At 33.4% G+C, this 22,383-nt stretch overlaps 1 protein-coding gene across 2 annotated transcripts in view; it reads left to right on the top strand.

The window, feature by feature from the left end:
* Positions 1 to 2,069: 2,069 nt before the first annotated feature.
* Positions 2,070 to 22,383, top strand: part of LOC145303555 (bifunctional arginine demethylase and lysyl-hydroxylase JMJD6-like) — a 115,351-nt gene continuing 95,037 nt past the window's right edge. The window contains exon 1 of one of the 2 annotated variants that reach the window (XM_080145061.1): positions 2,070 to 2,328. In XM_080145061.1, the coding sequence (XP_080001187.1) occupies positions 2,274 to 2,328 (55 nt within the window). In that variant the 5' untranslated portion in view covers positions 2,070 to 2,273. The remainder of the gene's footprint in view (positions 2,329 to 22,383) is intronic. The other variant, XM_080145062.1, reaches the window with a different exon arrangement.

The raw sequence follows: 22,383 nt of genomic DNA on the forward strand, positions 1-22,383 counted from the left end.
TATAGGGTAATTTAGGGTTTTCTCTGGAGATATCCCTACCACATGGAAAGCCATCTCTATTGTTGTTTGTTATTCTTTGCCAATAAAACTGATTGATTAATATATAAATAAATAATATAAATAAAGAAAATTCAGTCACAGCTTTCTCAATGGTAAGCATAACTAAAATCATATGAACTACATAAAATAAAGGTATTTACAAAAAGTTTTAAATTATAAAACCGTCTTATAACATCCTATTGAAATTGATTGTCTGAGAGACAAGACCAAAGTGATTATCAGTGGTTGTAGTGTTGCTCCCCCCCACCCTCCACCAGATAGAAGAAATCTTTTGTTACTTAAATTCTGGCAGAACGTCAATGTCGTTAGATGACAGGAAATAAAGCCGAGTGAAAATAAAAGTGAAAGAGGAAAGGGAGTAGGTAGTTTTCCAACTGTCTGCATTCAGTATCAAAGATATGACATTGGATTTTTTTTTTTTTTTTTTGCTCTATTTTGTTAAGAATAATCATGGTTAAATTTGTTGATAAAAACTTAGTCTGAAGTAAAAATGAACTAAATAAACATGTAAATGACAAAGTTCTCTCTGATTCTCTCTCCTCTGATCTCGAGCGCGTGGTTCAGTGGGGGAAGACGTGGCTGGTTACCTTTAATGCATCTAAGACCAAGCTTCTATCTTTACATAATAAACGCTCTGATCCCCATCTGGCATCAATTGAAATGGATGGCTCTCGTCTAGGAGAAGCCCCATGTTTTGACAAGTTTCTGGGCTTGACCTTTACTCCTGATCTGAAATGGAACACGTACATCAAGTCTGTTGCCAAGGTCGCTGAAAAGATGGTGGGACCTTCTACCGCTCCAGAAGATATCTCACTACTGATGCAATTCTCTATCTATATAAAAGTCAAGTACATCCAAGGATGGAATACTGCTGCCATATCTGGGCAGGAACTGCTAAAAACAGCCTACCCTGCCTTGACAGAGTACAAAATAGACTTCGTGATTTAGTGGGGGGTGCCCTTTTCTCTTCCCTGCAACCCCTCTCCCACAGAAGAGACGTTGCGAGCCTATCTCTGTTTTATCGTTATTTCCATGGTAGGTGCTCGTCTGAACTCCAATCCCTCCCCCTTGCCAATCTTTTACAAAAAACACCCGTCTAGCTGAATCCACTGTCAAAAATTTTCCCCACTCTTTATCTGTGCTTAAATCAAAACGTGGATTCCATGAACAAAGTCTCTTTCTTAGAACTGCAGGCCTGTGGAACTCTGTTCCATCTGCCTGCTTCCCACCTGACTACAACCTGGATGTCTTTAAGTTCAACGTAAACAAATTCCTGATGAACCACCCCCTTAAGTAGACACTTCATTAAATCTGCACACTAACGTACTGTACTTGCAATAACCCTTATCCCTGAGTGGCTTCCGGGCCTTGATAAGTGGTGACCACTGTGTAAAAAAAAGAAATTTTAAATGTTATTAAAATTTATTATGAGAAAACTAATATAATATGTTGATCTACTCTATAAATATTTTATACTAGTTCTCAGTAAAAATAATAAAATAGATTAAAATTATATATATTTTTTTAAATATATCCAATTTATAAAAGTTGTTTTATTAGAGTTAAGTTTAATAGATAGATATGATTTTCTTTTCTTTAAGCATCCTGTGCTGATCTTATTGTGAAATAAGTTTTTATTCAAGACATAAAGAATTATGTCAATTTTTAAACTTTATTTCAGATCATTTTTGTTGGTAATTTGGAGAAAAGATTTTACAAGTAAAAAGTAGAAAGTTAAAAAAAAAAGTTTTATTTATTTTGTTATCTCATTATATAGTTAGATATATTCTTTCTAAAATATCCCAAGCAAAGTTTTCTATAAAAATATAAAAACGAAACAAAAAATATACTAAAATAAGATATATTTTTTTTCGATCCATTAAAACATGTTAAGATGCTCTTTTTTTCTTTCTCTCCCTTTGGAAATTGACCTTTGTTTGAGGTCAAACAAACATAAAGAGACAACGTGTTTTATTCGCGCTCTTTTGTAAGAAAACCGGAAGTGTAGAACTCTTCTCTTCGTTGAGGTAGAAAAAGACAAACTGCATGGTTATTATATCCGTGCGATTTCTTTCAATTGTTTGTGATTATTATTATTATTTTTAAGAACTTCTGTACTAACACATTTGAGGGGGAAAAAAGGTATATCTTAAAAACGTGAAAGTTTTATTCTTGGAGCTAAGTACAAGTGTTTACCGTTTTGATTTCACTGTATGGATCATAGAGCTAAAAGGAGGATAAAGGATGCTAAGTTGAAAGCCAGGCCTGGTACGTATCGTTATAATAATAATAATAAAAAGATGAGTCTTTTTTTTTTTCTTGTCAATTGTATGAGCGCAATTTTCTATACGGAAGATAAATTTTACGTTTTCATTTCAATCCCATATAACTAGACTCGCTTAATATTTTGCAACATGTCCCGAGCAATTTTTATTTAGTCTTTTCCTATAATAAAGCTTTTATTTATTTCGTTTTAGGGATCATAATACTTTTCCGGATAGAATCCAAGTTTTTAACATATGATGTTAAAAACTTGGGGTGCTAGTGCAGTTTCGCGTTAGGGAGTGTCAAATCCCCCCCCCCCCCCAATTCTGATACACCTACTAGTGCACTTATTGATCCGCACTATTTTTTAAATAGTATTTTCAAGTTTAATTAAAGCTTTATGTCTGTTTTTTATTAAATTGTTAGGTGAAAGTACAGAATAAGGTCAAAACATCCTCCCCCTCCAAATGTTAAGAATGGCTGGTGAAAGTGGGGGGGGGGGACTATCCGTAGACGGTCAATGTGCACTTTGTTGTCCAACCTGCAAAGGGTGTTTATTCTGAAAGCCGTTTTTAACATGGGGAGGTTGGGAGTGTTTATTCCGAAAGGCATTTTCTTATTTTCAACCTTCCCGTAATCAACTTCTTAAAAGTAAGTCTTCGGGTTGTCCCCCCCAGTGCACGTTTACCGAATGCCTTTTTAAATAATAACCTTATTTCAGCACGGATCAAGGTATTGTTACGGTTTAACCAAGACATTAAAAAATGAAAATATCGAAAAAGGTTTTTTAAAAAAAAAAAGAAAAAAAAAAAGAAATTCACTTAATTCGCTCGAATATTTTTTTTTTTTTTTTTTTACAGCGGAAAAACGTTTTTATGACAGCACGTTGAAGGTAGAATTTTTGTTTGGATTTTTTAGAATACGCCACGGGGGCTCAATATCATAAATTGTTTTTTTCGCTGTTAAAAAAAAAATGCTGAAGTTAAAGTGAAATTTTTTTCGGAGGATTCCACAACGGATACGTAGAATATAAACTTTTTTCAATATTTTCATTTTTTTTAATGTTTTGATTAAACTGTAAAAGTACCCGGATCAACTGCACTAGTATCAAACTTCGATTCTATCCGGAAATTATTCGGACTGTTTGACTTTCAGATCAGTTTTGAATTTCCCACGACACTAAGAAATCGTCGTAGCTACTTGTGTGTGTGTACACCGAAAGAATGCCCGTTCGAAATATATATAGTATACCCCCCCCCACACACACACACCGTTTTGCACTGATTTTCTCCTCTTATGGAGATTAACATCAAAATAATGCTAGTAAAACCTTGTGTCTAGAATCCTTATTTTATTTTTGGTGCTAATGCACTTACTGATCCGGATCCGCGCTATTTTTTAAATTGTATTTCCAAGTTTAAGGTTTTATGGGTTTTTTTTTTTATTCAATTGTAAGGTTAAAGTGCAGAATAGGTACAAAAAACCTTCCCCATGCTTTTTAAATAACGTTATTATTTCAGCACAGATCAATAAGTGCATACCTTATTTTTATATAAATAAAAAAAAAAAAATTGGTAAATTTTTACGTTCCGCAGCCAGCGTCGTTTAACCCCTAAAAAAAAAAATCATCTTGGGGAGCCTGATACGTTAGGTGTGTCAGAAATTTCGTGAAAAATATTGAATAATTCCACCCCCGTCTTTCCAAGTTTATAACTCTTCGAAAAATGTAATTCAAGCCCTATTTTTTTTTTTTTTTCTCAATTAAAGAAGCAAGGACCAAGGTTTCATTAAAAAAAAAAAAGGGTTTTAAACTTCGAACTTTACAGGTAAATTTCTAAAAACCACTACTTTTTTTTGTTTTAAATTTGAATATATTATTTATTGATCTTTTATCTTAAATTTGTGATATATTAAACTTTGAGTAAATTATTTACTTTTTAATAGACACTTGAAAATGGGGGGGGGGGCGTGAATTTTAAAAAAAAACGTTTGTTTAAAATATTCGGTTTATTGGAAAGAGCATAAAATTTCACATTGGCCCTGAAAATATCGTAAAAATTGAATCAATAGAAAAATTTTGATATTTTTAAAGTTTAAAAATTGAAAAATACTGAGCTCGTAAAATTCAATTAATTTCATTACTGTTTTTTAAAAAATAAAAATATTTCTATTACTTTTAAAACAACTTTAATAGTTTATTTTGAAAGTATAATCCATAAAGAAAATAAACAACCCACTTTTAAAAGAGAAATTACGAGTTTTTTATTTTATTCGCAGTTTCGGATTAGGGGTGTCAAAAACTACTGGTACGTTTAACAGGCTTTTATGAATATGAAAAGAGAAATTTTGTGTAAAAATGAAAATAACACAATAAAATTCATTTTTGGTAAATATGACCTGGTAGACCAACACACAACTTACCTTTTAAAAAACTTCTCTATCGGTTTTTGGGTGTGCTAAAAACGAATATCGTATTTAAAATTGGGGCCGGCAACTACAATATTTGTTTACAGGCGCACAGAAACGTGTGGGGGCGGGGGAATGAAGTTACAAGATAATGCGGAGCTAGTCTTTTATTATTATAAATAATCAAAAATTATGAAAATATTAAATAAAATAAGACATTGATTTTTGAGCGCGCATATTTTTGACGTAATTCTTTAAGTGGTGGCCATTGTTATGCGCGCAAATATTTGTGACCAATATTTGCGCGTACAACAATGGCCAACACTTATAACAAAGAATTACATTGCTTAATATTCGGAAAAATCTACTTGCTGCGGAAAATTTAAATGCGATATTCGTTTTCAGTGTACCCAAAAATATACAAAGGTCATTTTAAAGAAAAATGTTAAGGTGAAAACTAAGTAAAATATATATATATATAATATATATATATATATATATATCTCGGTACTTATGCAGAATAAAAACCGTGCTATCTTTTTAAGGATTAAATCCATATTTTTACGATATCTTAAATTGTTTGGTGGAAGTACAGAATAGTGTAAGAAATTAATTCTTGCATCCCAATTTCCTTCCGGCAGAACCAAAAGAATCCACAAATACAAAAGCCATATTTTTCAAACTCAAAATTTATTCACAAGTAACAGCAATGAAAGTTTATTTGGTTCTGGTCTTGTCCTTTTGCAAAATGGTGGCCTGATTTGCCTCCATGCGCCTGAAGCCTTTAGTATGAATTCCTATTGTCGGAATGTTAGTTCATTATTCTTTCAAAAAGGATCCATGATGTTCATGGTAAACTCAGCGGGAATGTTGGCGCCTATAATTAGGCATAATGTTAGCCACTTAGGACTCAAGAAGAATTGAGATAAGATCCAATATTTGGTAAATAAACATAAAGAACTGTTCTTGAATGTCATCCTTAATTTGGATAGATTCAGCAGGATAAGTTGTCTCTGCTTGTAGAGATGTGATCCCTCATTCACCAACTATTTGGTGTTCATGAAGGAATTATCTTAGCTCCCTCCAGTGGGAGCTGCTGGGTTTGAGTCTTTCCCCATGGCGAGTTCTGTGTAGACTGAAAAAAGAAAGCATGATACAAAAGTGCACCAAGTAAATAACCTGACACATTCAAATTTAAACCAATGACGGCCGACCACTAACTGCGTGGGCGGCCAAACAACAAGAAAGATCGCGACTGTATATAGAATTTCTCACAATAGATATAAAACGCACTCTCCTCTCCATGTTAAAAATGGATTTCTAAATGTTACTTGAGCAGTTTGTAAGCACCAAACATCTATTTACATGATTAAAGAAAATGTCTAAGAATGAGAATTAATTCAGGAAATCCAGTTTAATTTAATGCACATTTTCACGTGTTAGGTTGTGTCTATATTATAACACTCCTTCCTAAAAAAAAAAAAGTTAAAATATTCCAAATAAATTGAAATTTAGAGAATATTACTAATACCTAAAAAAAAAAAAAAAAAAAAAAAAAAAAAAAATTCAGAAATTTGAATTTTCACTTGGTGCGTGCAAAACGAATGGCCTAAAAACATTTTAACCTTTCCGTTACTTAAAAATTAACAAAAAATTAGGAAATTAACTAAATTACATGAAAATTTCAGTATTTATCAAATAATCATCACAGAATATAATGGATGAAAAATTTTCACGTGTAGCATCCACCCATTCTTTGCCGCCTTTGCATAAAGCTAAATTAAATATAAACCACATTACCCGCCCTTGCGCTTATCAGCTGTGTTCCAAAATTCATAATTACTAATAAATCCTATAGATATAAACATAGATAAAATAATGTCCGACTCTGTTTACGTCGTAGACTTCAACATTAAAATTGATTTAAATGCAAATCATGGTGCTTATTCAAATCGATACTTTTTTTTAAATTTTTTTTTTATTACATTTTCACCCCAAACAAGGCACATTGCCACTTTGGTGTAGGGGGCTACTATCAGGGAAAACATCTACTGGGGTACTATGTAGGGATTAGGGCAGCGAGATGTTGGTTCACGTTGCACTTGAACTTATGCATGTCAGTACAGTTGGGGAAGCAGTGACCTGGAATGGAATTCCAAAGTCTAGCAGTTCTGGGGAAGAAACTACTGGAGTAGAAAGATCTTTTACATCTAGGGATCTCTACAGTGTGGGTGTGGGATTTTGCAGCTTGTCGGGTCTGTCGAGGGTGTTCACGTCGTGGGGGCACAAGTGCTTGCAGTTCTTCAGAGCATTCACCATTATAATACTTGTAGAACAGGCAGAGGGATGCAACGTTTCGACGATGGGACAGAGGCTGAAGTTTAGATGCCAGTTTAGGGCCTATCAGATTTGCGACTCTCTTTTGAACCCTGTCAAGGAGCGAGAGACTAGTAGCCGATGCACCGGCCCAAATATGACAGCAATACTCCATATATGGGCGAATAGTGGCCTTATAGAGGTACAGGATATTTTCGGGTGTTAGAAGTTTTCTAGCACGGTAGAGAGAGCCCACCTTCCTTGCAGTGGCCCTGGCAATGCCCTCGATGTAATTGTTCCAACTCATGTTTCCTGTGAACGTTAGGCCAAGGAGCTTGAGAGACGTACTCTCAGATAAAGAGTCGTTGGCCATTGCTATAGGTGGTAGAGAAGGTTTCTTGTAATTATTGAATGAAACCAGTTTTGTCTTGGTGGCATTGAACGTTACCATCCATTTTTGTCCCCATTCCACTACTGATTGGAGGTCATCCTCTAGTGTTTCTGCCATTACTTTAGATATATGTTCATTTGTTTGTTTTCTTATAAGGATAAACAAAAAATGAAGAAAAACTTTTATATTGTCATGGAATTGTATATTCTAAAAATCACAAAAAAAATTGATCAAGTAGTTTTTTTTGTTTTTTTTTATTTACGAAAAATAAATTTGCGTTTTTTACCGATAAGTAACAGTAGAGAACATAATGAAGGAAGGTAATCAGTTTCACATGCATAAGGGTTGTTTGCCCGTGTCCAGATATGTTGATTTAAAATAAATAAAAATTTTAAAATTACGTGATTTTTGGAACTTTTCATCATCGTTCCCTAACTGGTACGTACATCATATGGACATTTCTGTCTTTTCTTTAATTTTAAATGCCGCTATAAGTGCCAATGCACCAAAGTCATATACAAAAAGTTAAAAAAAAATTTGTGCTTATAGATTTTGTTTTTGTTTTTTTGCATTCCAGCGGGTTCACCCATTCCAGTATATACCTCGAGACATTTCGGTAAAGGTGCAGCATCTTTCCCTCCTCAAAATATCCTTTAAAATTACCATTATTTTGGGTGTCATGGGTTCTGAAAACGAAAATAATGTTTAAAATTTCAGGAAACAAGCAGTTTCTAAAATAATTATAGTTTCAAAAAGTCGGGAATCCCTTTTTGGGTTTGTATTGCTGTACACATAGATTCGAAAAATTTGTCAAAACCAAATATATAACAAATAAATGTTATCAAAGGCAAGATAAGTTACTTTTCTACCTAACTGGATAATTTTCTAGTATTTTTATTTAATGTGACATGTTTATTCAGCTCGAAAAACAGTGTTTACTGACGTATTGGAAAATTAAAAATGGCGCCTGACTCTCTTTGACATGGTAAGTTTGAGAAAAGGAGTTAAAGATAAAAACTGGACAAAATACTGTTAGAAACTTGCTTAATATGTTACCGTGACATAGGCTGATATATATTCAGTTGGTTTTTAATGGTATTTTGTATTTTTAGCTCCTTTTCCCAAATTTACTGTGTCAAAGAGTCGGGCACCATTTTTGATTTTCCAATACATCGGTAAACACTGTTTTTTGAGTTGAATAAACATGTTACATTAAATAAAAACACTAAAAAAATCATCCAGTTAGGTAGAGAAGTAACTTATCTTGCCTTTGATAACATTTATTTGTTATACATTTGTTTTTTGACAACCTTTTTGAATCTGTGTGTACAGTAATACAAACCCCAAAGTGCATAGGTACCCATTTTTCTCTCGAGAGTGGTCTTGTTTGATAAAAACTGCACCTGCATGTCATGACTATACAGAGAGACCAGCTAGAAATGTGGGAAACATTGGATTCTTTGGTCACAGCCAACACCGAGACAAAAGCAACTCTGGAGTGTCTGGTTTCGGCCAAGATGGAGACCAGAACAACTCTATCCAAGCTACAAGCTGGCATGAAATTGGCTGATTGGAACTTGGGTAGTCTAAAAAGTAGTTTGAATGATCGACTAGCTTGGATTGAGAAACAACAAACTCATATTATGACTCAGAATCCGACCAGTATTCAAAACATAACAGCCATAGAGCAAAGACTTGTCGATGCCAATGCAGAATTATCTGCTACTATTAAGAATTTAGAGGAAAGGATATCCAAACTGGCTAAATCACACACACATCCACCAACCCCAGACACAAGGACTTTTAGGGAGGGGCTGAAAGAGCTTGAAAATATAGAACAAAGGAAGCTGAACCTTAACTTTCTGGAATCCGACACGCTTGTGGAGAACACCCAAGCTATCCAAGAAATGATCAAAAAGGAATTAAAATTGACAATGAAGATAACAGGGTTCCTACAGACTTGAAAAATCCTTGAATTTGAGCTTTTGCTTTGAAAAGACTTTATTTGTATATTACCTTGAAAATGTGGAACATGTCTTGAGAGCACCTTGAAAATCATATTTGCCACTAGAATCCTGTCCATGCAAGGAAAGTTTGTTTTAGGGTCATTGTTTTTCAGGGTCATTGATTCAAACCTCCCTCTTTTTTTTTTTTTTTTATCTCTGGGTTATAATTTAATTTTTTTGGAGGGGGGAGGGGTAGTGGCGGCTGCTATAATTAAAAATGATTTTGTCTCTCTAAAAAAAAAATGCACTCCCTCCCCAAATATAGTGATAGCTGTAAATGAGGCCAACTGGGCCGAAAAATAAACAAGACGGCAGTAATCTTGTTTGGAAAATTAAAAGGCGTAAAAGTGAGTTAATATTTGAGATTAAATAAAAAGCATTTAAAACTACATAAAAACACTAAAAAAATGATGCACGTAGATTGCAAAGTACCTTTTATTGGCTATGCTAACATTTATTTGTTGGATATTTCAGTTTTGGTTACTTTTTCAACTCGCAATGGATTGTAAAACAAATCCTAAATTTTGCTTTTTAGTCGCGTGCAAGCGACTCCATAAGTCACTCCGTCGGTCTGTCTGTCCTTAACACTTTTGTGCTTGGCCTTTTTGGTTAAGATCAAAGGTCTGTTAATAGATGCTGTTCTTCGCTCTTTAAGCTTTTCTTGGCCTCTTGGATTAGATCAAAGTGTAGTATCTGTTCTTACTACATGCTGTACTTATGTTTGTAACTGTGATATAAAATGGGGGATCACTTTTTTGTATTAATTTAATGTAAAATAATCACCCACTTTACAACCAGTCAGTCTCAAAGCCATTCAAGTCATTCTCCAGATCATTCAAGTTGTTTTTGAAGGATTCCAGTTATTTTTTACGTAGTCAAGTCATTCTTAAGGTCATTCAATTCATTCTTAACTTCAGTAAAGTCATTCTAAATCATTTACTTTTTATTTATTTAAGTCATTTCAACCCATTTTTCGGTCATTTCAGTTTATCTTTAAGAATTTCATGTCAATCCTACATTCACACATTCATTCATTACACGAGAGCACGCGACTAATGGCTGTCGGCCTTGTTTAAAAAAAAGAAAGAAAAAACTTGAATTTTGTCTGAAGAAGGCCTTGAAAAACTTTTAAAAGCCTTGAAGTCCTTGAAAATGGACAGTGAAAATCTGTACAAATCCTGGATAAACAAGGGTACCCACCTAGAATCTCTCAATAGAGGAAATAGTAGACTACTAAAAGTTGGCTGGATTCTCTTGGTAAAAAAAAAAAAAAACATTGGCCAAGGAATTACATAAAATCACTGAGATCCACCATCAGAGTCTACATAAGATGTGACCTGACTAAGAAACAACAGATTGCCTCAAAAAACTTGCAGGCTCAGCTCTTAAAAGTCTGAAAAGAAGACCCCATCAAAAAATTGGATCATCAAAAGGAGCAGAATCATTGAACAGGCACTCAATTCTGACCTCACAGCAGTACAGCAAGCACAAAGGGCGTAAAGGTACCTTCAAGGCCACAAGCTCTGACTACAAAATGGAAGAACCACAAAGACCTATATCAATACCAGTTTTCCTACTGAGCTAGTGATCCTACCCTCATATTTTTTTCATGTGAACTACTAGTGCTACTTGATACTCTTTGACAGAAGAGGATTAAAATCTTAACTTATGGTCTTAATCAGGGCTCTACATTGTGAGTGAAAGTCTCATTTGCGAGTGATTTTTCAAAGTAGCGACCAGAAATAATGAAATGCTTATCGTTTGGCAATTGTGTTATTGTTTTTTTGTTTTTTTTTCACTGACAATCTTCCAAAGCTCATGACTGGGTGAAAAATATCTTTTCAACTTTTTTTTTTTTTTTTTTTGTTTAATAAAACGAACAAAGTTAAATTATTTAAACAATAAAAGTTTAATAGAACAATACTTTTTTTTTTTTTTTTTTTTTTTTGACAAAGGCTATTTGAAAATAGAATGTTTATTACCTTCATGTATCAACATAAAATTTGTTGTATACTTAGAATTACACTTATTTAAAAAAAAATATGGAAAAAATTAATTATGTACATAATCATCATAGAGCGAAGATGTCATATTCTAAAAATCATGTGGATTTGGCTAGTAACTTTTCTATTTGGCTAGTAAACGTAAATATTTAGTTGTCAAAGGTTAACTAAAGATAAATTTGTCCATATAGGCCTATTAATACTCTAGTTGGGTAACCAATGACCTATACTTATTAGTGTTGGGATGATTCCTAAATTTTTTCCGATTCCAGGAAAATGTTGATTAACGATTCCAATACAAAGTACGATTCCGATTCCTATGGAATTGTTATTTTGAAATATACCCTTATATAATCGAAAGTTTTTGTGTAGTGAAAAAAATTTGTTACACTGAAAAAGTGGAAATACAATTAAGTGAATTTCGAAAACGATTTGATTTTTTTCGTAAAATTTCTTTCGTTGAAGATAAGTCAAAACAAATATTTTAACCATGAATTAAACATGCACCGTGAAATTAATAACAATCAATTTCAGGATTTTTTTTTATATATTAAAAGATATAAAGAAAAAGGGCAGACGTACACGAATGCTACCCCTGTAGCGAAATACGCATCGGCTCTGATGTTGTACATTGTTTTCAAGTTTAATTATGTTCGCGTGACTATAAACCACTCACAAAATTTTGTGGATGCGCTTGTTGGTGTTTGTACCAACAATATTGAAGTCTACTGGTCTCGTATTAAAAGAAGACTGAAATACATATTGGGATCAGTAGGAGAAATGAAATGGTCTCATGTCGATGAGGCCATGCATAGAGAGGCTTATAACATGAAAAGTGAAAAAATATTAGATAATTTTGAAACATTTTTAGAGCATGTTCATGAAAAAATGGTAATTAAAAAAAAAAAATCCCAATAAGTTTTGGGAAAAAAACATGTTTTGAACAATTGAAACTTTAATTTTTTATTTTTAAGTAAAAAAATAATTATTAAAACAAATACAGTAGTGTTCTCGTCGAGTAGTTTTTATTTTATTCAAGAAAATAAAAGGTACTCATGCACTTATTGAGCCGTGTTGAAATAATGACATTATTTAGAAAGCCATTCTTAACATGCGGACGGGAGGCTGTTGTGTACCTATTCTGTACTTTCACCTAACAATTTAATAAAAACAGGTATCGTAAAACTTTAATTAAACTTGAAAGTATTATTTAAAAATAGCGCGGATCAATAAGTGCACTAGCACCAAATAACATTTCACTGTGTTTCAATCTACGACATTCCATGAGAGATACATACACACTAAAGCTTTTTGTTAATCACCACAAGTGCTAATTTTGACTTTCACCAATTTTCTTTTAAAAAACAATTAGAAACTCTTCAAACATTGGGCGAGGCACTTAAACTATTTAAAAAAAAAAAATAAAAAAAATAACGCTAACATAAGTGCATAAGCACCAAACTTTTTTTTTTTTTTTTTTTTGCTTTGCTTTCATTTTGTTTGTTAAATTCGGCAAAAAATAAATAAATAAAAATGACAAAAGAATAAGAAAAGAGCATCGTAAAACTTTAAACTAGAAAATAATATTTAAATTTTGACTCACCAATTTTCCTGTTAATAATTACATAAATGGTGCAAGTCTATAAATGGTCCACAAGTAATCTTTTCTACTATAAAAATCTGAAAAAAATCTTTAATGTACATATTTATCACTGCATGAAAATGTCATATTCCAAAAATCACGTAAATCGATCAAGTAGTTTTTTTTTATTTAAGAAAATCAAATAGACATTTTATCGAAGACAAACTTCACGCCATCTTGTTTTTGAATGATACACTGCTAGTGACACCTATTGGGAATGTTTGGAATATAAGACCAGCAAGGGGCAGATAATCGACTTTCTACACTAGAAAAAAAAATCTTGGAAAATTAAGGCATTTATAAGTTTTTGAGGATGTTGAATACAAAAATAGCGTTTAAAATTCCAGCAAATGAGTAGTTTCCAAGATATGAAGAATTTTACATAAATTGAGCACCCACACGTTGACGTTTCTCCAACAAAAATTCGGCAAATGTGTATTTCAGCGACGTAAATTCAAGTTTTACTCTAGTGGTGGCCTTAAAGTGGGTTATCATACGTTAAATTATTATAGAAAAGTGATCCCCCATTTCTTTAAACTAACATTTCTTCATATCTTGGAAACTACTCGTAGAGAAGCATATATATCTAAAAAAACGAAATGGTGAAATATAAAAGCAAGTTAAGCTTATAGTAAAAAAAAAATTGTTTTTAATTCAAAGAATTAAAGAAAGAAAAAATTCTAAGAAATTTCGAAACTCATTAAGATAATTAAAGATTACCTTTAAAGTAGTTAATGAAATTCTTGTACATCATATTAAATATGTTATGAAAAGTTCTGACATTTTTATCAAATTTTTGAGAGCATTAATCTCACTTCAAACAAATAGTTCAATTTAAAAATATAAGAGAACTGTAATGAAAGAATCGTAAATCTAAGGTATTTTTTACCAATGCGATTCCGATACCCCCCCAAAATACCCAATTCTTACGATTTCCAATTCCGAGTCCCACCACTATTTATGATATTTATATTAAATTCTGAATTCATGGCTGTGGGTCATCATCAATTGACCGCTTCTCCCGCACGAAACTGTCCTAATTAAAGCAAAAGGACCCCCATAAAGTATTTTTCAGGAAAATTTTACATGCTTCTTATAATTTTTTAAAATTCATACTAATATTGACATGACACGAAAGTACGTAATATTTTGACCTGAAATGTGTTGGTTTAAAACATTACTAATCTGCATAAACAGCATATTTTATAATTAAAATTTGCTGGCATAATTGTTTTTAATATCTAATAAAGTAAAAACTTCATCTTTACTTGCTATTTACTTTTCATTAAAAAAAGACGAAAAATAAATGGAATTTTTACTCAATTGGATACAGAAAGCCAATAAATAATTTGAATATTTAGTGTGTAATTATTTATCTGTTTGAAACCAGCTAAGCTCAACTTAGAGTTTGAAACAGCAGAAGAGAAAATGTCCACTGATGGCGGGCCACGGTGACGAATTCAGACTAGAGAAAATTTGTTGCTCAAAAAATAAATTCATAGCGAGTTTCATTGTACATGTGAAACGCTGAAATGAAAAATTAGCCTGATAAAATATAGTGGAAACATGACTAAAGGGGCATAACTCGAGTTCATAATTTTCTACTGAAGGATTAAGAACTCCTCTCCTTTTTAAGACTAAATACAAAAGTAGAGAAAAATATTTTACATTCTTTTAATAATGTATTTTTTTAAATCCCCCCCCCCAATTAATGTTTCTAGTTCTTTGTCCTTCATTAGAAAAGTGTAAAATTATACAAAAACTTATTTATCCATAGATGATTTGGCAATTAGAAAAAACAATAAAACTGACAACGTAATAAAATCTACTTTTCTACTAGTAGGTAGGGCGATTGTAGACAATTATCCTAATAATTGGACGATTCCACTACCCCCCGCCCCGATTTCGATACAATTAATGATTCTGTTTGAAATTGCTGATGTATGTAGTTTTTTTTTTTTTTTTTTTTTTTTTTTCTCGGTTTGGGGGGGGGGAAGATTACTGGAAAATCCCATGTAATATGTAGTACGAGGGGGTGTTCCAAAGTAATGCCTCCTATTTTTTTATTCAGCCTGAATGGATCAGAGAGATTGCAAATTGCATTGTCATGATGATTGAACTTATGCGTACATGGCCTGAAAGTTTCATCTCTCTCCATTGCAGATGTTGACGGTGTGAGACTGTCAGACGTGCATCAGAAGTAATGATGCGTTATTGAATTCCTGGCAAAAAAGTTCATTGAAAATGGTGATGACTATGTAGAAAAATAAATTGTGAACAACAAAGTCATTCGTTTTAATGGTACCACGCCTGTCTTTGTAACTTTAACTTTTTGAGTTAAAAAAAAAAAAAAAGAGACTTTACTTTTGGAACGACCCTTGTACGTTAGGGCAGGTTGATTTGCAACTTTTTCCAGAGAATCAACATGGCACTGGTGATGATAGTTGGGATTTGATGTGATAAGAACAGATACCAAAAATTAGATTCCCATCTTAAACAGAAAATTGAGCATTTAATTTTGAAAATAGTGTAGAAAAATACTGAGAAATCCTTCATTTTCATAGCATTTTACACAATACTTTGAAATTTCACTATTTTTATTTAAAAAATTCAATTAAACTTGATATATTTATATGAAATACATTGAAAGAAAAATAAATACATAAATACATGAATTATAATTTTAATTATGAATCACAACTAGCAAAATATCAGAACTTTTACTGCATTGATTAAAAAAAATTGTAAAAAAAAGCTAATTAGCAACTTTTTTTTTTACACAGTGGTCACCACTTATCAAGGCCCGGAAGCCACTCAGGGATAAGGGTTATTGCAAGTACATTACATTAGTGTGGAGATTTGAAGTGTTTACTTAAGGGGGGCGGTTTATTAGGAATTTGTTAACGTTGGACTTGAACACATCCAAGTTGTAGTCAGGTGGGAAGCAGGCAGACGAAACAGAGTTCCACAGGCGTACAGTCCTAAGAAAGAAGCTTTGTTCATGGAATCCACGTTTTGATTTAGGCACAGATAAAGAGTGGGGGGAATTTTTCACAGTGGATTCAGCTAGACGGGTGTTTTTCATGAAAGATTGGCGAGGGGGGGACCAGAGATAGGAGTTCAGACGAGCACCTGCCATGGAAGTAACGATAAAACAAGGAAAGGCTCGCAACGTCTCTTCTGTGGGAGAAAGGTTGCAAGGTAGAAAAAAGGGCATCCCCCACTAAGCCACGAAGTCTATTTTGTACTCTGTCAAGGCATGATAGGCTGTTTTTAGCAGCTCCTTCCCAGATATGGCAGCAGTATTCCATCCTTGGACGTACTTGGCTTTTATATAGATAGAGAATTGCATCAGTAGTGAGATATCTTCTGGAGCGGTAGAAGGATCCCACCATCTTTCCAGCGACCTTGGCAACAGACTTGATGTACATGTTCCATTTCAGATCAGGAGTAAAGGTCAAACCCAGAAGCTTGTCAAAACACGGGGCCTCTCCCAGACAAGAGCCATCCATCCCAATTGATGCCAGCTGGGGATCAGAGCGTTGATGATGTAAGGATAGGAGTTTGGTTTTAGATGCATTAAAGATAACCAGCCACGTCTTCCCTCACTGAACCACGCGCTCGAGATCAGAGGAGAGAGAATCAGAGAGAACTTTGTCATTTACAGCCTTTGATATGTTGCCGTAGATGATCGTGTCATCAGCATAGATGTCAACGAATGATTTAAGTATGTGTTTAGGGAGGTCATTGATGTAGATCAGGAAGAGAGTTGGGCCCAGGATTTAACCCTGAGGGACTCCAGCATTAATACTGCAGGCCTCTGATTTTTGTCCATCTACCACTACTCTTATGAGCCTATCGGAGAGAAATGATTTAATGATTGAGAAAACATTTCCAGTTATACCGTAGCTGGAAATCTTGTGAAGTAGACCCTTATGCCATACCTTGTCGAAGGCTTTTGATATGTCAAGAGCAATTGCCCTAGAAATGAGGCCTTTGTCAAGAGATTCACTAATCCTGTGAGATATAATCGTCAGCACATCTGCGGTAGATCTTGCAGAGTGGAAACCATATTGTGTGTCACTAAGAAGGTTGTTTCTGCTGAGGTGGTTGACTATTTCTCTATTTAATATGGATTCCAGCAACTTACTCATAACACACAGGAGACTTATTGGTCTATACTGAGAGGGAGATGACTTATCACCTGAATTCTTAAATACAGGGCAAACTGATGAGGTCTTCCAGGGAGTCGGAAAGCACTTCTCCTTAAGGCAGCGCTTAAACAGTATGGGAGCAAGTTCTGGTTGAAGCTTTTTTAACACTATAATTGGAATGCCGTCAGGGCCAGTTGCTTTACTGGAATCAAGGTTCTTGATTAGCTTGGCGACCTCATGCACGGATATTTGTATGTTACCTAGCGTGTTCTGTGTTATATGGAGAAATATGGGGAGTTGATGGCCTTCGTCGCATAGGGTAGAATTAGCTGCAAAGTTCTTTGCAAATAGTTTGGCCTTGTCTGATGCTGACGAGATGACCTCTGGTCCATTGACAATGGTTGGGATAGAACGCACACTTCTGTTCAGGATCCTATTTGTTATTTGCCAAAATTGGTGTGAACCAAGCCGCTGATCAGCTACCTTGGATTTAACAGACTGGGCATATAACTCTCTTGCATTGTTTTATTACTCTTTTTACAGTGGTTGCTGGCAGTCCTGAAAGCAGCTTTAGTCTCAGTGCATCTATTACATTGGTAGCTATGGAAAAAGTGATTTCTGTGCACGATTAGCAGTATCAGAATTTTTGTAGGAATTTTTGACACCCCTAACACGAAACTGCGAATACAATATAAAAATCTCGTAATTTCTCCGTTAAAAGTGGGTTATTTATTTTCTTTATGGATTATACTTCCAAAATAAACTATTACAGTTGTTTTAAAAGTAATAGAAATATTTTTTATTTTTTTTTTTTAAAACAGTAATGAATTTTCCGAACTCAATATTTTTCAATTTTTAAACTTTAAAAATCTATCAAAATTTTTCTATTGATTCTATTTTTACGATATTTTCAGGGTCAATGTGAAATTTTATGTTCTTTCCAATAAACCGAATATAATATTTTAGACAAACGTTTTTTTTTTAATTCACGCCCCCCCCCCCCAAGTGTCACCCATTTTGAAATGTCTATTAAAAAGTAAATAATTAATTTATGTCGGGGAGTTTTATATATCATAAATTGAAGAGAAAAGGTCAATAAATAATATATTCAAATTTAAAACAAAAAAAAAAATCGCTTTTTTAGAAATTTACCTGTAAAATCCGAAGTTTAAAACCTTTTTTTTTTTTTTTAAAAAAACATTGTTTTTTTGTTTTTTTTTGTTTTTTTTAATAAAACCTTGGTCCTTGCTCCTTTAATTGAAAAATAAAATTAGGGCTTGAATTACATTTTTCGAGGAGTTATAAGCTTGGAAAGATGGGGTGGAATTATTCACTATTTTCACAATTTCTGACACTGCTAGTGCACGATAGCAGCAGCACATTCTGGGGAGAACCATGGCTGGCTGTTAGATCTTTGTTAGAATTTTTTAGATGGTATGAATTGGTCTATGCCTACAATTAACCATTCGGTCAGATCTGATACTATAGAGGACACTTCCTTTTTAAACATGGAGTGCAGAGGTAAATCAGATATGAATGTACGGAAGTTATCCCAGTCACCCATAGAGTATTGGTATACAGTACATTGGAGGGGTACGTCTGGGGACTTATTACATTTCGTTTTTATCTTAACTGATACAACGGAGTGGTCGGAGTATCCTAGAGGAGAATGAACGGAACATGAACATAGGTCAGAGGAAGTTGAGAGAAAAAGGTCTAGGAGGCTTCCATATTGACCGGGTGTATCGGGCAAACGGGTGGGTTCGCGAACAATCTGAGTGAGGTCATAAGCAAAATCATGACAAAACCTCCCCTCATCGTTTATCTTATTTGAATGGGTCAGCCATTCCACATTATGGACGTTGAAGTCACCACAGATGTGGATGTTAGCTGATGGATGTGCAGACAGGATGTGGTCTATTTTCTCAGATATACTCTTAAAGGTAGTAACTCCGCTGTTGTGGGGCCAATAGAGGGCAAATATAAATGCAGTGGTGTTAGCAAGTGCAACCCGGAAGCACATATAGGGTAAGTTAGGATCTTCTCTAGAGATATCCCTGCCACACGGGAAGCCATCTTTAATGTAGGCACATATTCCATGCCCATGGCGATCAGATTTAGATTTTAACTAAGTCTTTTAAATCTCACAATCTAAAAAGATGTGGAGATGTATTACACAATATTGTAATTCTGTAACTTGATACAAGTTACAGAACCACATTTTAATTTTTTTATTAAACAATAATATAAACTGTTATAATAGAACAAAATTGTTCTGTATAATTTCTTTTCAAGAAAAATGAAGGTCTAATTTGCTGGCACGATGACTTTATAATAATGTATCTATGTCTTGCTTCCTGCCCATATACAACTTTTTTAGAAAAAAATCAAAGTTGACCAGTGTTTGGCTGCAAAATTGATAGCAGTAATCTTTTTTATTTTTTTATTTTTATTTTTTTTTTAGTTGTGTTCACTATTTCTGGAAAAAACAACACAAAAAACAATTATTTGAAAACACTTTTATATTTTTGGGATGAAATATGAATAAAGCTGACTATTGTTTGTATAAATTGAGAAAACTAATAAAATTTAATGGATAAATGTTTATTTATCTAATGAACAAAATCTTTTGAATGCCCTCTTCTCTCACATCCAATTCATCTGAGTTTATCATCGATATTATGATATTTTACGGAAGTAGTGCAAAAGTACTATGTTTTGAACGGTTTAGAACAGTAATTTGGATTTTAGTTAATTGTTTTGTTCTCTGAACCATATTTAAATATACTATTGGTTAAAAAAAATTGTTGGTTTTGATCTCAAACCAACTAACTGCATACACTTGAATGATAAATTTGACCAAAATGTTTAATTTATTATAGTGTTTGAGGATAGACACGTCTGGTCCATAAACGTAAACCTTGTGACTTATGTTAGCCATATTGCTTGATTCAAAGGCCCACTTTTCTTAGTTTAATTTCTCGAGAAATGCCAACAGCATACCCAAAAAGTAGACTCTGGTCTTCACACTTAAATTATTTGTTTCTTCTGCTGTCAGATAATTATGATCGGGAGGGACACTATTTTTTTTAGAATTCTATTTCAGGCAAATCTTGATAATTATTGATATAAAGTTTCCCCAAAGGACCAGTAAATGTTGTTAGGCTTTTTGTTGTTCAAGCAATTAATTTAAAAATTGCTCTAAATGGCAGTTCTTCTAGTGGAACCTGAAAATTGCAAAATTTGCATTTTTAATAAGAGCCAGATTACATAATAAATACTAATATTTTATTATCCACAATACTAATTTCATTATCCACAAAAAAACCCCCACATAATTGCAGGTGAATCTATAGAATTAATTTTACCTCCTTAATAGGAGGACAAGTGCAGACAATGTACGTTTTTGACAATTTCCTGTCTTGCACTTTACTGCAAAGTCATCACATCTCAAGTCAGGAAGTTTACAGCTACAAGAAAATATATCAAACAATCTGCCTTGCAGTTCCTTCATTTTTTTCACTTTGGTTGCTGCAAGAGATTTCCTGTCAATCTGTTTGGCCCTCTTATAGCAAAATATATTGACATTCTGTTCTATATAACGTTCCCCTAACAAGGGCAATTGACTACTTGCCAAATACTAATTAATTCCTTAGCGATTAACACAGAAATCTCACTATTTTTTAAGTAGGGATAATTGTTTTTGAGGAAATAACTAAACTGGATGACTCGTCGTGAAGTTGGAAGTGCTGTTTCATTCAAACGACAAGGTGGACCAGCAAATTTTATGAACCACGGGTTAAAACTGAACGTTTTGCTTTTACTCACATTCTAATCTGAAAAGTAAAATAAATAAATGGATTATAACTGAAGGAAACTGTTTTAGGCTATCTTCCAGTTTCATATGTAAGACAATAAGCGCTAGTTGTAAGAAATAATGAAAAACTTTGTACAGTTGAATTAGATGTATTGAAGAGAGAGAGGACCAAACCAAATCAGATGCATAGTAGTGTTTAGTTAAAACATTTTTAGCAGATTTTACCTTCTCCTTTAATAACATGAATTTACTCATAAAGAGATTCATTCTTGCTGCAGCTGTGCCATTTTAAATAAGTATTTAGTGTTTAGAGTTTGAAAAACCAGTGCTTGTGCATCTATGTTACCATGCTGTTTTTAATAGTATTTTCAAGTTACATTTAATTTTTATTTATTAAATTTTTAGGTGAAAATACAGAATAGTTACAACACAACCTATCTTCCCCATGTTAAGAATGGTTTTCTAAAAGTTATTTTTGCACAATAACATAGATGCACAAATAAGGAAAACGCTTAAAGCAGTTTCCTTATTTACTCGTATTAATCTTTGTGTGTTATCTGATTTAAAAACTATAATTTTAGAAGAAAAATACTGCGTAAAAACAATTACTCCCTGAAAATATGAGAAAAATTTGACACTAATTTTCTGCAAACTATATTTTTATTAAGTAGAAAAACTTGAAAATTTACGTGGTTATGTTTCGTAAAGAAATAAAAAAAAAAAGTTTTGGTAGATAAGAATAAGGATCGAACCCGAACCCTTGAGGCGAACTTGGAAATTAAAGTGTGAAAAAAAAAAAAAGAACGTGCGACGTTAACCATTGGGCCATCGCAAGATACTAACGGAAATACACTTGAATTTATTTAATTACTTAGAATTGGCAGGTGCACGTTTTAATGACTTAATGAGGTCAACTTTGACTGCGAGATAGTATTTCATTTACTGCGGGAACGCTCTTTTTATTTTTATTTTTCCAAGATGTTGGGGGGGGGCAGCTCCCTTTGTCCAAATTGAATAGCAATTGTCTAATATAAGGAAAATTGATCAAAGCTGATTGCTTTCGAACATTTCCGACGATCGCGACCGGAAAAATACCGCCAGAATCAGTATCGCTTTTATTATACGAAAAAGCTTAATCCACATGCGGTGAGCGAAAAATGTTGAATATTTATCTTTTCAAAGTCGAGCAAATTAAATAGACAGGCGACCTCCGTTGTTAACTCGCAGATATTATGATTTATATATGATATAAAAAGTTTTAAGAAGTGAGCCGACCGACCGTTTCTTGGAAAAAAGCCTTTCTTGGACATACACAAAAAGCGA

The sequence above is a fragment of the Euprymna scolopes genome, chromosome 19 (genome assembly GCF_053919585.1).
Source record: "Euprymna scolopes isolate OS-2025 chromosome 19, ASM5391958v1, whole genome shotgun sequence".
Classification (NCBI taxonomy): Eukaryota; Metazoa; Mollusca; class Cephalopoda; order Sepiida; family Sepiolidae; genus Euprymna; species Euprymna scolopes.